The sequence below is a fragment of the Rana temporaria genome, chromosome 7 (genome assembly GCF_905171775.1).
Source record: "Rana temporaria chromosome 7, aRanTem1.1, whole genome shotgun sequence".
NCBI classification, from domain to species: Eukaryota; Metazoa; Chordata; class Amphibia; order Anura; family Ranidae; genus Rana; species Rana temporaria.
This window is the reverse complement of record NC_053495.1, coordinates 56,090,444-56,103,875: the sequence shown is the minus strand read 5'-3', so window position 1 is coordinate 56,103,875 and position 13,432 is coordinate 56,090,444. Positions and strand designations below refer to the sequence as shown.

The 13,432-nt window shown below is 42.6% G+C and overlaps 1 protein-coding gene across 1 annotated transcript in view; it reads left to right on the top strand.

The window, feature by feature from the left end:
- The window catches only part of CYTH4 (cytohesin 4), a 180,503-nt gene that overhangs the window by 120,862 nt on the left and 46,209 nt on the right, over positions 1–13,432 (top strand). Inside the window, exons 8-9 of the mRNA XM_040359417.1 lie at positions 3,408–3,556; positions 4,018–4,132. Coding sequence (XP_040215351.1) covers positions 3,408–3,556; positions 4,018–4,132 — 264 coding nt within the window. The remainder of the gene's footprint in view (positions 1–3,407; positions 3,557–4,017; positions 4,133–13,432) is intronic.

Sequence of the window (13,432 nt, the reverse complement as noted above, 5' to 3'; positions counted from 1 at the left end):
ATAAAATGACGGTCATCGCATACTTTTGTCACACCGTATTTGCGCAGCGGTCTTACAAGCACACTTTTTTTGGAAAAAATTCACTTTTTTGAATTAAAAAATAAGACAACAATAAATTTGGCCCAATGTTTTTATATATTGTGAAAGATAATGTTACGCCGAGTAAAATGGTACCCAACATGTCACGCTTTAAAATTGCGCCCGCTCGTGGCATGGCGTCAAACTTTTACCCTTAAAAATCTCGATAGGCGACGTTTAAAAAATTCTATAGGTTGCATTTTTTGAGCTATAGAGTAGGTCTAGGGCTAGAATTATTGCTCTCGCTCGAACGATCGCGGCGATACCTCACTTGTGTGGTTTGAACACCGTTTTCATATGCGGGCGCTACTCGCGTATGCGTTCGCTTCTGCGCGCGAACTCGTCGGGACGGTGCGCTTTAAAAAAACATTTTTTTTGTTTTCTTATTTATTTTTATTGATTTTATAATTTTTTACACTGAAATAAAAATAAAATAAAAAATGTATCACTTTTATTCCTATTACAAGGAATGTAAACATCCCTTGTAATAGAAAAAAGCATGACAGGTCCTCTTAAATATGAGATCTGGGGTCAAAAAGACCTCAGATCTCATATTTAGGCTTAAATGCAAAAAAATATGGAAATGTTGTCATTTAAAAAAATGACAACAAAAAAATTGTCTCTTTAAGACGCTGGGCGTGACTGACCTTTTGACGTCACTTCCGCCCAGCAAAGCTATGAGGACGGGTGGGGGCCATCTTGCCCTCACTCGCGTCCTCAGTGAACAGCCAGCAGCACCCGATCTTCTCCGCCGCTACCGACGGCCCAGGTAAGCGGCGGAGGGCGCGGGAGAGCGGCGGGAGGGGGGGTCCTCTTCCACCACCGATAACGGCGATCTCGCGGCAAATCCACCGCGGAGACCGCCGTTATCGTTTACACGCCCGCCCACTGAAGATATGGATACCTCGGTTGTGGCAGCAGCTGCTGCCGTTACCGAGATATCCATCTTTAAAAACAGGACGTATATATACAGTGGGCGGGCGTTAACCAGTTAAGGGACTTTGTTTTTTGTTTTTTTTATGAATAGCAACAGTCAATATTATAATATTTCACATTTATGTAGCCTAAACAATAAAAGAGAGATTGTCCAATCAGCATAAAATAATTGATTTGCATGTCAATATTATTCAGAGGTAGAACCATGTGGTATTTAAAGTGTATATCCAGCCAAAACATTTTTCTTAGTTTTGGGTAGATAGCAGGGGCGGACTGACAACTCATGGGGCCCCCGGGCAACAGAAGATTATGGGGCCCCCGGGCTTACAGATGGCCACCATGCCAGGAGGTAGTGCAGAGGTGGGGCAGCTAAAATCTCGGGATTTTCACATCAAAAGCATGTCGGTTTCGTACATATCAGGGACAGATGTAAAAAAAACACAGATTTTTACATACTGTCCCTGGTTTTACTGAGCCTGGCAACCCTGATGGGGCCCCTAGTGGCATGGGGCCCTCGGGCAGTGCCCGAGAGCCTCAATGGTCAGTCCGCCCCTGGTAGATAGGGAAGAGACATATACCCTTACTTCCTGTCCTGATGACAACAATTTACCAGAAATAAGGGCAACTCTTTAATAGTAAAGAGTTTAGGTTCAGGCCAAACCCAGTTTTGTCCAAACCCGCAGGAAGCTGTCAATTGATAGCAGACTGTCAGCCCAATCAGCTTCAACCAAAAAATTCCCCACTCGGCAGCTACACATAACAAAGGGGATTAACCTAATGACATGGTTCAGATATGGCCATGTATCCATATTTGAATAATAACATCAGCCAGCATCCCTGTCCCTTTGTCACATGTGGCTGAAGGGCAGGGAATTCTCCAGCTGCAGATTATTGTGCCAGTGGCCTGCTATCATGTGACAGCTTCCCAAATACGGTTTGGGCCAAACTGGATTGGAATTGTAGCTCATCGCTGCTATACGAAACAAATAAATATAGTAATAAAATGGTGTTTATTTGGTAGATTACGGGAAGGCAAGAACTACATTCAGATTAAAATTTCTGTCCCGGTTGAAATTTTTTCTGTCTGGTAAAACCAATGGAGTAGATTCAGGAATGATTTACGCCGGCGTATCCATAGATACGCCGCGTAAATTCAAAGCTACGCCGGCGTATCTATTTTCTGTATTCAGAAAGCTAGATACGCCGATATTAGCCTAAGATACGACTGGCATAAGTCTCTTACGCCGTCGTATCTTAGGGTGCATTCTCACGCTGGCCGCTAGGTGGCGCTTCCGTAGTTGTCAGCGTAGAGTATGCAAATTACATACTTACGCCGATTCACAAATGTATGTGCACCCGGCGGTAGTTTTTTACGTCGTTTGCGTAACTCGTTTTCGGCGTAAGGCTGCTCCTGCTATTAGGAGGCGCAGCCAATGTTAGGTATGGACGTTGTTCCCGCGTCGCGATTTGAAAATTTTACGTCATTTGCGTAAGTCGTCCGTAATGGCGCTGGACGCCATTTACGTTCACATTGAAACCAATGACATCCTTGCGACGTCATTTACCGCAATGCACGTCGGGAAATTTTAGGGACGGCGCATGCGCAGTACGTTCGGCGCGGGAACGCGCCTAATTTAAATGATCCACGCCCCCTACTGGATCATTTGAATTACGCGCGCTTACGCCGGCCCCTTTTACGATACGCCGCCGCAAATTACGGAGCAAGTGCTTTGTGAATACAGCACTTGCTCCTGTAATTTACAGCGGCGTAGCGTAAAGACGATACACTGCGCCGCCGTATCAGTGCGCGCCCCTACCTGAATCTACCCCAGTGTCAGCAGGACAGGAAACAAGGGTAAATCTCTGTGCTGGAGCCATGAATAGCAGTGAAAACCCAACAGTAGACCTAATCCTTTCTGTACTCTATCAAATAGATGTCATAACATAAACTTTAATAGGTTCCATCCACATATATGACCAGCTTAATATACACTTGCAGATGATTGAAGAGACAGCAGTTTAGGGGAGCAGCAGCACTTTTGGGGTGCTGAAGGCACCTCTCAGTACATTGGGTATGTGTTCAGATTTTTTTTTTTTCTAGGCCATAAGTAATCATTTGATATTTACTGAACCTCGGTATATAATTGTGGGACAACGTTGTCTATTTTCTTTCAGTTAGAACACCGTTAACAATAATCTTTTATCCAAATGTATTTAATAATTAGTTACAATATATTTATCTGCTTAGTTAAAATCCCAAATACTAAGATCAGTATAGTACTTTTAAAACTGGAAACTGAATTAGACAAACATAAAATGTAATGCCTTGTGTGCTCTAACAAATTGTTTTGAAATTATTCTTTCCCTAATTTTCCCTTTTTTAATGACTGCAGATACTTGTTATATTGTCTCCTTCTCGCTGATCATCCTAAATACAAGCCTGCATAATCCAAGTGTTAAGGACAAGCCCGACCTACAACAGTTCATTTCCATACACAAAGGTATACATCCAGGTGGTGATATACCCTCAGAATTGCTGACTGTAAGTACAACTTTAATGTATATATTGTATGTAACGTATATTTATAAACATAACCTGTGCTAAGAAAAATACATTAATTCCCATTGTTGGTATTTGGTCTGTTTTCATCCGACAAACCGATTGTGTGTACAGGGCTTTAGATTGCCTAGGCACACGCCATTGTTCTAGCCCCATCCATGAGAAGTACCGTATATACCCACACTTCTGCCTCCGTTCACCGTATTACACCCATGGTGTCATCACAGCTTGTACCTCTTTTAATATGGCAGCTGCATCATAACCATACATTGGTGGTAGAATACATAAAGGACTGTGCATAGGCAAAAGGCAGCTTTTGAATACCTATTATAACTGCTATAAAATTCACAGTTGACTTGTTTTACACCATTTTAATAAATAAGGTTCCATATGTCTAGGTCCACTTTAAGATGTTAACACTAATATCTCCCTTCCTTGAACAGGATATGTTTGAGAGTCTGAAAAAGGAACCATTTAGTCTACCGGAAGAGGAAGACGCCTGGGAGCTCACACTTGCCTTTCAAAAGCCACAGAGAGAGGGCTGGCTTCTGAAAATGGGTAAGTCTATACTTTTCCTTCTTTTCTTACAATTGTCAGAATAGGGAAATATCATAAAACCACATTCTAGGGGTCTTTTTACCTTTGTATTGCAGATTTTGAACAAAATACAGAGAGAAAGGTTGAGGGTGGGGATACCCAAATGCACCTAGATCTTGCAGGACAGCTTCTTGAAAAATATCTTTGTTCCAGACGGAATGCTGAAAAAAGATGGGATAGCCAAATTGGAGACCCTATGAGGAAAGAAAGAAACTGATTAGATCCTCCCAAATATTTACACAGCCACACCTTCCAGGTCAGCCTCCCAGGGATAGCTAGAGTCAGATAACTATTCATAACTCCAGTGATTGATCCTTCCACTTTATTTCTGGAATATTCTTCCAGAAGCAGACAGGAGAAATCAAGTACCAGGTCTAGGGAAAACCCAAACAGACCTAAAAATGAATTGCAGCTCAGCTGGCTACAGCAAAGCTACAGTATATATCAAATGTAATCAGCCCAAGGCAAGGGCACTACATAACTTTAGAAAAACAGTTTTACTGGGCACCCCTTGCCACCTGCCAGCCCGAAATGCATACATTTAGTGATCGTATACTTTAAAGTGCACCTTTTCTCAGACTATAGAAATGTAATCAACTACATATTCCTAACAATTAGTAAAGAGACTTTTAAATAAACCATCTGCAGCTGCATGAATTCTGTAGCTATAGGAACTATGGCAAAATTATCTTCACATTTCACAACTGAGTCACTGAAATCACAGCACCTCTCTGTGACTAAAATAATCTATGTTGTGATCTTTAGGAATGAATACCTTCACAATACATGAAGCTATAGTAATCAGTTGGGGCTTGCTTCCTTACTGCTTGTTAAAGTAGTTGTAAAGGCAGAAGGTGTATAGCATCCTCCCCAGCACCCCCCAATTGCCTACCCAAGCTCCTTCTCTCTCCAGCAATGTCCACGATCCCCTCAGCCATCCAGTTCACTCCTCCTAATTGGCTGAGACAGAGCAGCGGCACCATTGGCTCCTTCGGCTGTCAATCAAAGTCAACCAGTCAATCAGGGGAGAGAGGGGGCGGGCCAGGTCGGGGCTCAGTGTCTGAATAGATACACGGAGCTCTGACTTGGTTTGGGTGCCCCCTATAGCAAGCTTCTGGCTGAGGGGCACGCAAAGAAGGGAGGGGCTAGAAGCAGAAAGAGGGACCCAAGAAGAGGAGGATCCAGGCTGCTCTGTGCAAAACCAACTGCACAGAGGAGATAATTATAACATTTTTTTTTTAAAGAGCCTTTACAATCACTTTAAGGATATGTAAATTATTTAATGTGTCAATAGCTTTAGCATAAGTGCGCATTAAAGGTTCATTTTTTTCATCTCCCCGTGTTGTTACATAATAAAACCAACTGGACTTTAACAGAAGCATTCCCTGGGTTTTAACTACCGTGTTTCCCCAAAAATAAGCCTTACCCCGAAAATAAGACATATCTTGTTTATCAGGGAGGGCTGAAATATAAGCCCTACCCTGAAAATAAGCCCTAGTAAAGTTAATGAAAAAGGCTGTAATCCGTTTTGGAAAGAGATCCCAGGTCCAGTGTGTATCCCACTGCAACAGCACCATGTAAAATACCCCATTTATAGCAGCCAGATATAACCAAAGATTGTCTCCTCTCCTTCTCCACCCCGCTGATGGCCCCTCCCTCTTTAGTGCTTGAAGCGGGCTGACATCAGCTGGGATTGGGGCTCTTCCTCTATTCTCTGCTCCTCCCGGCTGATGTCTGTGGCCCCTCCCTCTGCAGTTCTCTAAGCGGGCTGACGTCAGCGGGATTGAGGCTCTTCCTTTCTTCTCTTCTTTTTCCGGCTGATGTCTGCGGTCCCTCCCTCTGCAGTTCTCGGAGCGGGCTGACGTCAGCGGGATCGCGGCTCTTCCTTTCTTCTCTTCTTCTCCTGGCTGACATCTGTGGCCCCTCCCTCTGCAGTTATCGGAGCAGGCTGACGTCAGCGGGATTACGGCTCTTCCTTTCTTCTCTACTTCTCCCGGCTGACGTCTGCGGCCCCTCCCTCTGCAGTTCTTGGAGTGGGCTGACGTCACCTGGGATCTACGAGCAGAGAAGAGCAGAGGAAGATCACAAGAGCCCCCTGTACAAAAAGGTATTTTTATAAAACTGCCACAAATGGAGACACACTGCACCTAACACCAGCACAATCCCCCTATAAAACAGACCACAGAATTGTATAAGGATTTTAACTGAGATGTGTTTTTTTTTTTGGGGGGGGGGTATTAAAATGTCAAAATACTGACTCCTGACCTGACAGGGGGGAGAAGACAGGGAACTTTATAAGGCATCCCTTGAAAATAAACCTTAGTGTATTTTTTGGACCCAAAATTAATATAAGACCCGGTCTTATTTTCGGGGAAACACGGTACAGCTGAAAATGTTCTATTGAGTATTGGGTAGAGTCAGAAAGAGGTAATTTCATTGTTGCATATATGTATGATCAGTCAGATAAGAAATGAACTGAAACAAATACAGAAGCAATAAAAACTTTGCCTGGATAACTCCCCTCACAAGGTCAGTCGATTTGGGTCAATTTCCTAGAACCAAATATTTAGAATAGGGAATTGAATGTGGAATTTTGATTTGCAGGAAGAAGGGGGCAGACAAGCAAATGTGCAGATGAAAGGGCTGATACAGCTGATGTACAAGAAGTGCTTTATTTTATATTCTAGTTGATAAATTTACTGGTATTATTTATCTTTAGCAGCAAATCTATTAGTGTCCTCATATACAGTATTAGACAACAATCATTTGCTGACGTGGAGTGGGTCTTCTTTATAAAGGTGCAAAACTTGTGTCTGTAGATTTATAAAGAGATCCTGCAACACTGGACTTTGAAACTCTGACGATTGCATCAATGGCTTATTAAAGGGACATTAATGTGTTTGCATAGTCATTTTTTGTTTTAGTTTTGGCTAAAGTACTGAAGGGATAAAAACCCTGTCTTTATTTTATTTGTTTTGGATCCTGTTGGGGAGATTTATATGCTTTTGCTGTCCTGGCGACACAACTGGGGATGAGAGGAAGTGGGGGAAACCACTTCTTAGATGGATGTGTTAGTGGAAAACAGGTGTCTGCTTTGGAAGATTTCCCGTCTACATCCAATCCAGTGATAAAAATGTAAAATGTTGGGTTTTCCATTGCTTTACTGTATGTCTCTGTAACAAAGGGGTCACAGGGAAAGGGTGGGTAAATCTATTGCTCTCACATACACAGAGAGCAATAGAAACTTGATAGTGAATCTAATATGTTTATTTTATTTTCATTTCATGATTTTTTTGCATTTGAAAATTTAATTTCTAATTTGATGTTTTTTATCTTTTACCTACATTTAATATAAAATCCTCAAAGTGACCAGAAAAACACATTTTTATTATTATACAAGATTTATATAGTGTCAACAGTTTGCACAGCACTTTACTTTACAACATGAGGGCAGACAGTTATGTTACAATACAATTCCATTAGAGCTTACAATCTAAAAGCATTCTAAAAAATGCTTGGCTGCAACTTGTTTGGTGTCCGGCAAGTCCTTACTTTGCTTCCTTCAAAAGCTTTGGCCTCCAGCATAATGTTTACTTTTAACACCATATCCAGGTGTGTTAGATGCAAGGTCCCCTGTTGTGTGCTATGGATCCTCCCGCCAACCTCTATATCACTACTGTGTCCTATAACAATGTAGGGAATAGGGATCATCATAGGGATTGGAAGCACATGGTGGACCAAGTATCCATTATATGTCAGCTTCAGAAGATTCTATTGGAGGTTTTTAAAGAGAGCAAAGTAAGGATCCATGGGCAAGGTCTTAGGTCTTAAAAGTTTTTTTTTGCAAACAACTTTTTTAAGAAATTTGTTTCAAATGACAGAATCACGCTAACAGATAGTCAATGGGATTGCCCCGAACAGTAATAAACTGTCAGGGCCCATTTAACCACTTCAGCCCAGTAAGAATTTACCCCCTTCCTGACCAGAGCACTTTTTCGTGCGACAAAATGTACATCCTTTTTTTCCCACAAATAGAGCTTTCTTTTGGTGGTATTTGATCACCTCTGTGGTTTAAATTTTTTGCGCTATAAACAATGAAAAAACAACAAGAGTTTAGGCCGATATATATTCTTCAACATATTTTTGTAAAAAAAAATTGCAATAAGCGTATATATTGATTGGTTTGCGCAAAAGTTATAGCGTCTACAAAATAGGGGATAGTTTTATGGCATTTTTATTATTATTATTTTTTACTAATAATAGCGGCGATCTGCGATTCTTATTGTAACTGCGACATTATGGCAGACACATTGGACACTTTTGACGCTATTTTGGGACCATTGTCATTTATACAGCAATCAGTGCTATAAAAATGCACTGATTACTGTGTAAATTACACTGGCAGGCAAGGGGTTAACCACTAGGGGCAAGGAAGGGGTTAAGTGTGTCCTAGGGAGTGATTCTAACTGTGGGGGAGCTGGCCTACGAGTGACACAACAGTGATCATTGCTCCCGATCACAGGGAGCAGTAGATCAGTGTCATGTCACTAGGCAGAATAGGGAAATGCCTTGTTTACAAAGGCATCTCCCCATTCTGCAGCTCTGTGACATGATCGCGGAACACCGGCAGACGTCAAGTCCACGTGTCCCGCGGGCATGGTCATGGAGCTTGCGGCGGGTGCTTAGCCCACACGAGCCATTCTGCCAATGTATATGTTCGTTAGGCGCTCAGCAAGTGGTTAAATTGTTTCTTTTTAGTGCACACATTGCAATATGCTCAAATGCATAAAGATAATATTTGTAGTCAAAGTCCTCCTATTAGAACCATAACCCCTAACTTACCAAGACCTGCGGTGTGCCTTGGCCTGGCTGTATACCTGAAAAGAGGGCCTACCCTTAATGTATGATAAGTATGAAAGTATGAATGAAAAGTATTGGGGGAACCAGGAGGGTGGGAGCCAGGAGAACAAGCTGACACTGGACCCAGCAGTGTAGGAGGGCTAAAAAGTCCCAGACTCCTCCCACAAATCCAGGCCTGTGGCCAGCCTTCCAACTTGTAGTCAGAGTCCTCCTATTGGAATGATAACCTCTAACTTACCAAGACCTGCAGTGTGTCTTGGCCTGGCTGGTCAGTATACCTGAAAAGAGGGCAAAAGACACATGAGTAGGTGTGAAAACTGAAAGCTTTAATGAAAATAGGATAACAAAGATCAATCTAACAAAGAAGTGAATGCCCGAATAACTTCCGTATATGGTTCTGGTTCTGATTCTGACCTCCATCGTCCCACATATTTAATGATGAAAGGAGGGACCCCCTATTTAGAAGCCGTAGATGCCACCCCGATCCTGAACTAATGTCCGGTAAACAATTTTGGATTTAAGTTTAAATTTGTGACCAGGATCCTGACATGTGACACAAACTGTTTCGAAGTAAGAAGGTCTGTGGGAAATGGCAACAAAGGGCTGTCCAATAACCTAGAAAGTACCTCAACTGGACACCACTTGCAGTTGGTACTATAATATTTCACCACGAAACCCTGACACACCAGTCTAGTTTTATTATTATTGAGCTGTAGAGCGTAATGATCAGTGCACCTGTTGAGACTGTCTTTAATTGGGAAAGGAGCATGACGACTAACCTGCGAAACCTCCCCAGGTCTGAGGAAGCCCAAAAAACTCAAATACATGGCTGCCTTGAGCACCAATCTGGGACTTACACCAAAACGAGATGTCCGAAATGTCCTGGACCATCTGGCCGGTAAAAGGCAGTCTTGATACCTGCGCCTGTCCCTGTAACCTTTGAATACCCATCAACAAGGCTTTGAGAGGGTGAGCAGCAAAAATAATTGCTCTGTTCCCATGTCATCACAGCAGTGCAGTGCATTTTAAAAATATAATATGTCCATTATTTTCTGCATTTTAATGCATTGAAAAGCCCATAGTAATCAGAGTAGTGCATCAAAACGAACATAACATGCATTTTGATGCATTGGCAGCATTTATTAAGAAGCAATGGTTTATGGCTGTTAAACACAAAAGAAGAAAAGAGCAGGATAACAAACACCCAAATAGGTACTAAAAATATATATATATGGTTTATTCTGTATACATCAAAAACACCAAAAAAAACCACACAAAAGACCACAGTAGCATCGCAAGTCCTACACGCCCTCTCCCCCCCAACCACCCACCAATCCTAACCACCCCACACACATGACTGGTCCCCAAATGATCCCAGAATGCTCTGACACCCCAACCAAGACGGCCACCCAGAGAGAGCTGGGGCACCCCTCCCCCACCCCCACACTGGCCAATAACCCTGCCCACTCCAAATTTTACATTAAAATAAATATATCGAAAATGCAAGTCAACAAGCACCAAATGTCAATGCAGAAACAAAATGCAATAGTACAAAAAATACACCTCCATGCAAGCATGTACTGTAGATCTAAATGGGTCCTCAATAGAAACAAACATTTAATACATGGTACTGGTTTTGTAAAGCATTATGGGTTTCCTGGAGAAAGAGCACTGCTGCAGCAGCAGCTTTTTCCATTCAGACAGTCTCCAGCTTATAGAAACTATGGGCCAGATTCAGGTAGGGCGGTTTAATTTTGACCCGACGTAGCGTATCGTCTTTACGCTACGCCACCGTAAGTCAGAGAGGCAAGTGCTGTATTCACAAAGCACTTGCCTCCTAAGTTACGGCGACGTAGCATAAATGGGCTGGCATAAGCGCGCCTAATTCAAATAAGGAACAGGGGGGCGTGTTTTATGTAAATGATTCGTGACCTGACGTGATTGACGTTTTGAACGAACGGCGCATGCGCCGTCTGTGGACGTATCCCAGTGCGCATGCGTCGGATAGAATGCCTAAGATACATCGAACACTGCCTAGGACATGAACGTAACTTACGCACAGCCCTATTCGCGTACGACTTACGCAAATGACGTAAAAAGATAGGCTTGTTCCGACGTCCATACCTTGCATGGGCTGCGCCACCTAGGGAGCAGCTTTATCTTTACGCCGGCGTATCTCTTACGTAAACGGCGTAACTAATTGTGACGGGCGCACGTACGTTCGTGAATCCGCATATCTTGCTCATTTGCATATTCAACGCAGAAAACAACAGAAGCGCCACCTAGCGGCCAGCGTAAATATGCACCCAAAGATACGACAGCGTAGGAGACTTACGCCGCTCGTATCTTAGCCTAATTTAAGCGTATCTGGTTTCCAGAATACGCTTACATTTACGACGGCGTAGATTCAGAGTTACGACGGCGTATCTACTGATATGCCGGCGTAACTCTTTGTGAATCTAGCTATATGTACACAGCTGAACAGGCCAGGTAAGGATGAGGGATGGTTCATTATTCTTTCCCACTTAGCTGTGTGTTTAATCTGAGCTTCAGTTACGGAGCTAAAGTTAGAGTTCCACCTTCTGGCAATAATTCATAAATGCTCTGGGGCAAGCATACTGCTGCGTGTTGTGGTGCGCTGGTCTGGTTTTAGGTAGGCTGATGTGCACTCGCAGTCAATTCAAAATGGATTACCCGCCTTTATACAATGCATGATAACATGCATAATAGCATGTGCTGTAATGCACTGCAGTGTACCATAAAGGTATGAAGGGGTCCTAAAAGTTTTTCAGGCTCATTACTCTTTGTAGAACAGGTAGTTCCTATGAATGAGCCACCATGCTTAGCTGTGAATGTCTTCTATTCAGTAGTCACTAAGCAGAGCCTGATGGTTTCTGTTGATGTTTCATGAATCTGCTGTAGGTTGATTACGCATCTGCATTAGGTTTTGGTGTGGCATTTCTGACAGTAATCATTACATCGGGGAGGAAACTATCTTTTTTTTTTCTCTGTCCATTTTTCAGTAAATGACACATAACATGTAATCATAAATAATATTCATATTTAAAATATGAATCATTGAGAAACCACATACTATAACCCTGGCATTTTGTTCATGGGTCAGTTCCCTTTTTATAAATAATTCTGCATTCCAGCAATACATTTCTCATTTCTCATTTCTTCATAAGACTGCAAATGCTCCATTTCTAAATTGACATCTTCTTCCTTGTCACATCATCTCTGTATTATAGTTCTGTGTGTTTATTATGTGAATTTGTCATGGCTGTTTTTAAAACTGTATTTTTCATGTCATTATAAAATAGGGATGTCTTTAATCCTGGATTATTTTCAGTATTAAAAAATTGATTTAGTCCGTGACTGAGAATACAGAGCTGGGAACACCATGCTGTAATTTCCCTTAGTACTTGTAGAGAAGAGATCCAGTAGCTGTGACAGACCTGTACTTTCCTCTTCTGATATCACCAAACACAAGGGGGTCTGATTTAAGTAGAACTCTTCAGCACACAACATATCCTTGTGATTAAATGTAGGATCAAAGACATGATTGTGTTTTATTTAGAATGGGTCTTAAACACACAAGACACAAAATGCCGCTCTGTATTCATTAATATTTAATTACAGTAAAACCTTCAGATTTTGTTGTAGTCCGACACAGATAGAATCACCCATGTACGAAGGCACCTAATCCCAAATAATAATAGAATTTGGTAAAGGAAAAAGGGGATAATTTGCAGTGCAATTTAAATTGGTGGAAATGATGAGAAAGAACAATGGCCCATATTCTCTCTAAAAATCCGCGGGCTGCGCTTAAGGCACTTACACTCCGCTGTCCCAACTTACAGGAGCAAGTGTTGTATTCCCCAAACACTTGCTCCGTAAGTTGGGACGGCGGAGTGTAAATGCCCCGGCGTAGCCTGGCGGATCTCCAAGGGGGCGGCTTGTATTCAAATTAAGCGCGCCCCCGATTCTAATGAACTGCGCATGCGCCGGGCTTCAAAAAGCCCAGTGCGCATGCTCCAGTTCTTGGCGGAAAACGTCAATGACGCTGACGTGTGCATCATTGACGTAAAGTCGTATTCAAGAACGACTTACGTAAACGACGTACCCGACGAAAAATCACGACGCGGACCCGACGCCATCCGTAACATGGCCTACGTGGGACTTGCGGAAACTTACCCCCCATATAGCAGGGGTAAGTTTCCGCTTACGTAAACGACGTTAGCGACGGTTACGCGACGCGAACTCGTTCGGGAATCGGCGTAGAAGGCTCATTTGCATAAGCAAATGAGTCCTTCACGTAAATGCCATCTAGCGGCGGCCGGCGTCATTACATTTAAGATCCGCCAGTGTAAGTGACTTACAGATGGCGGATCTTAAGTG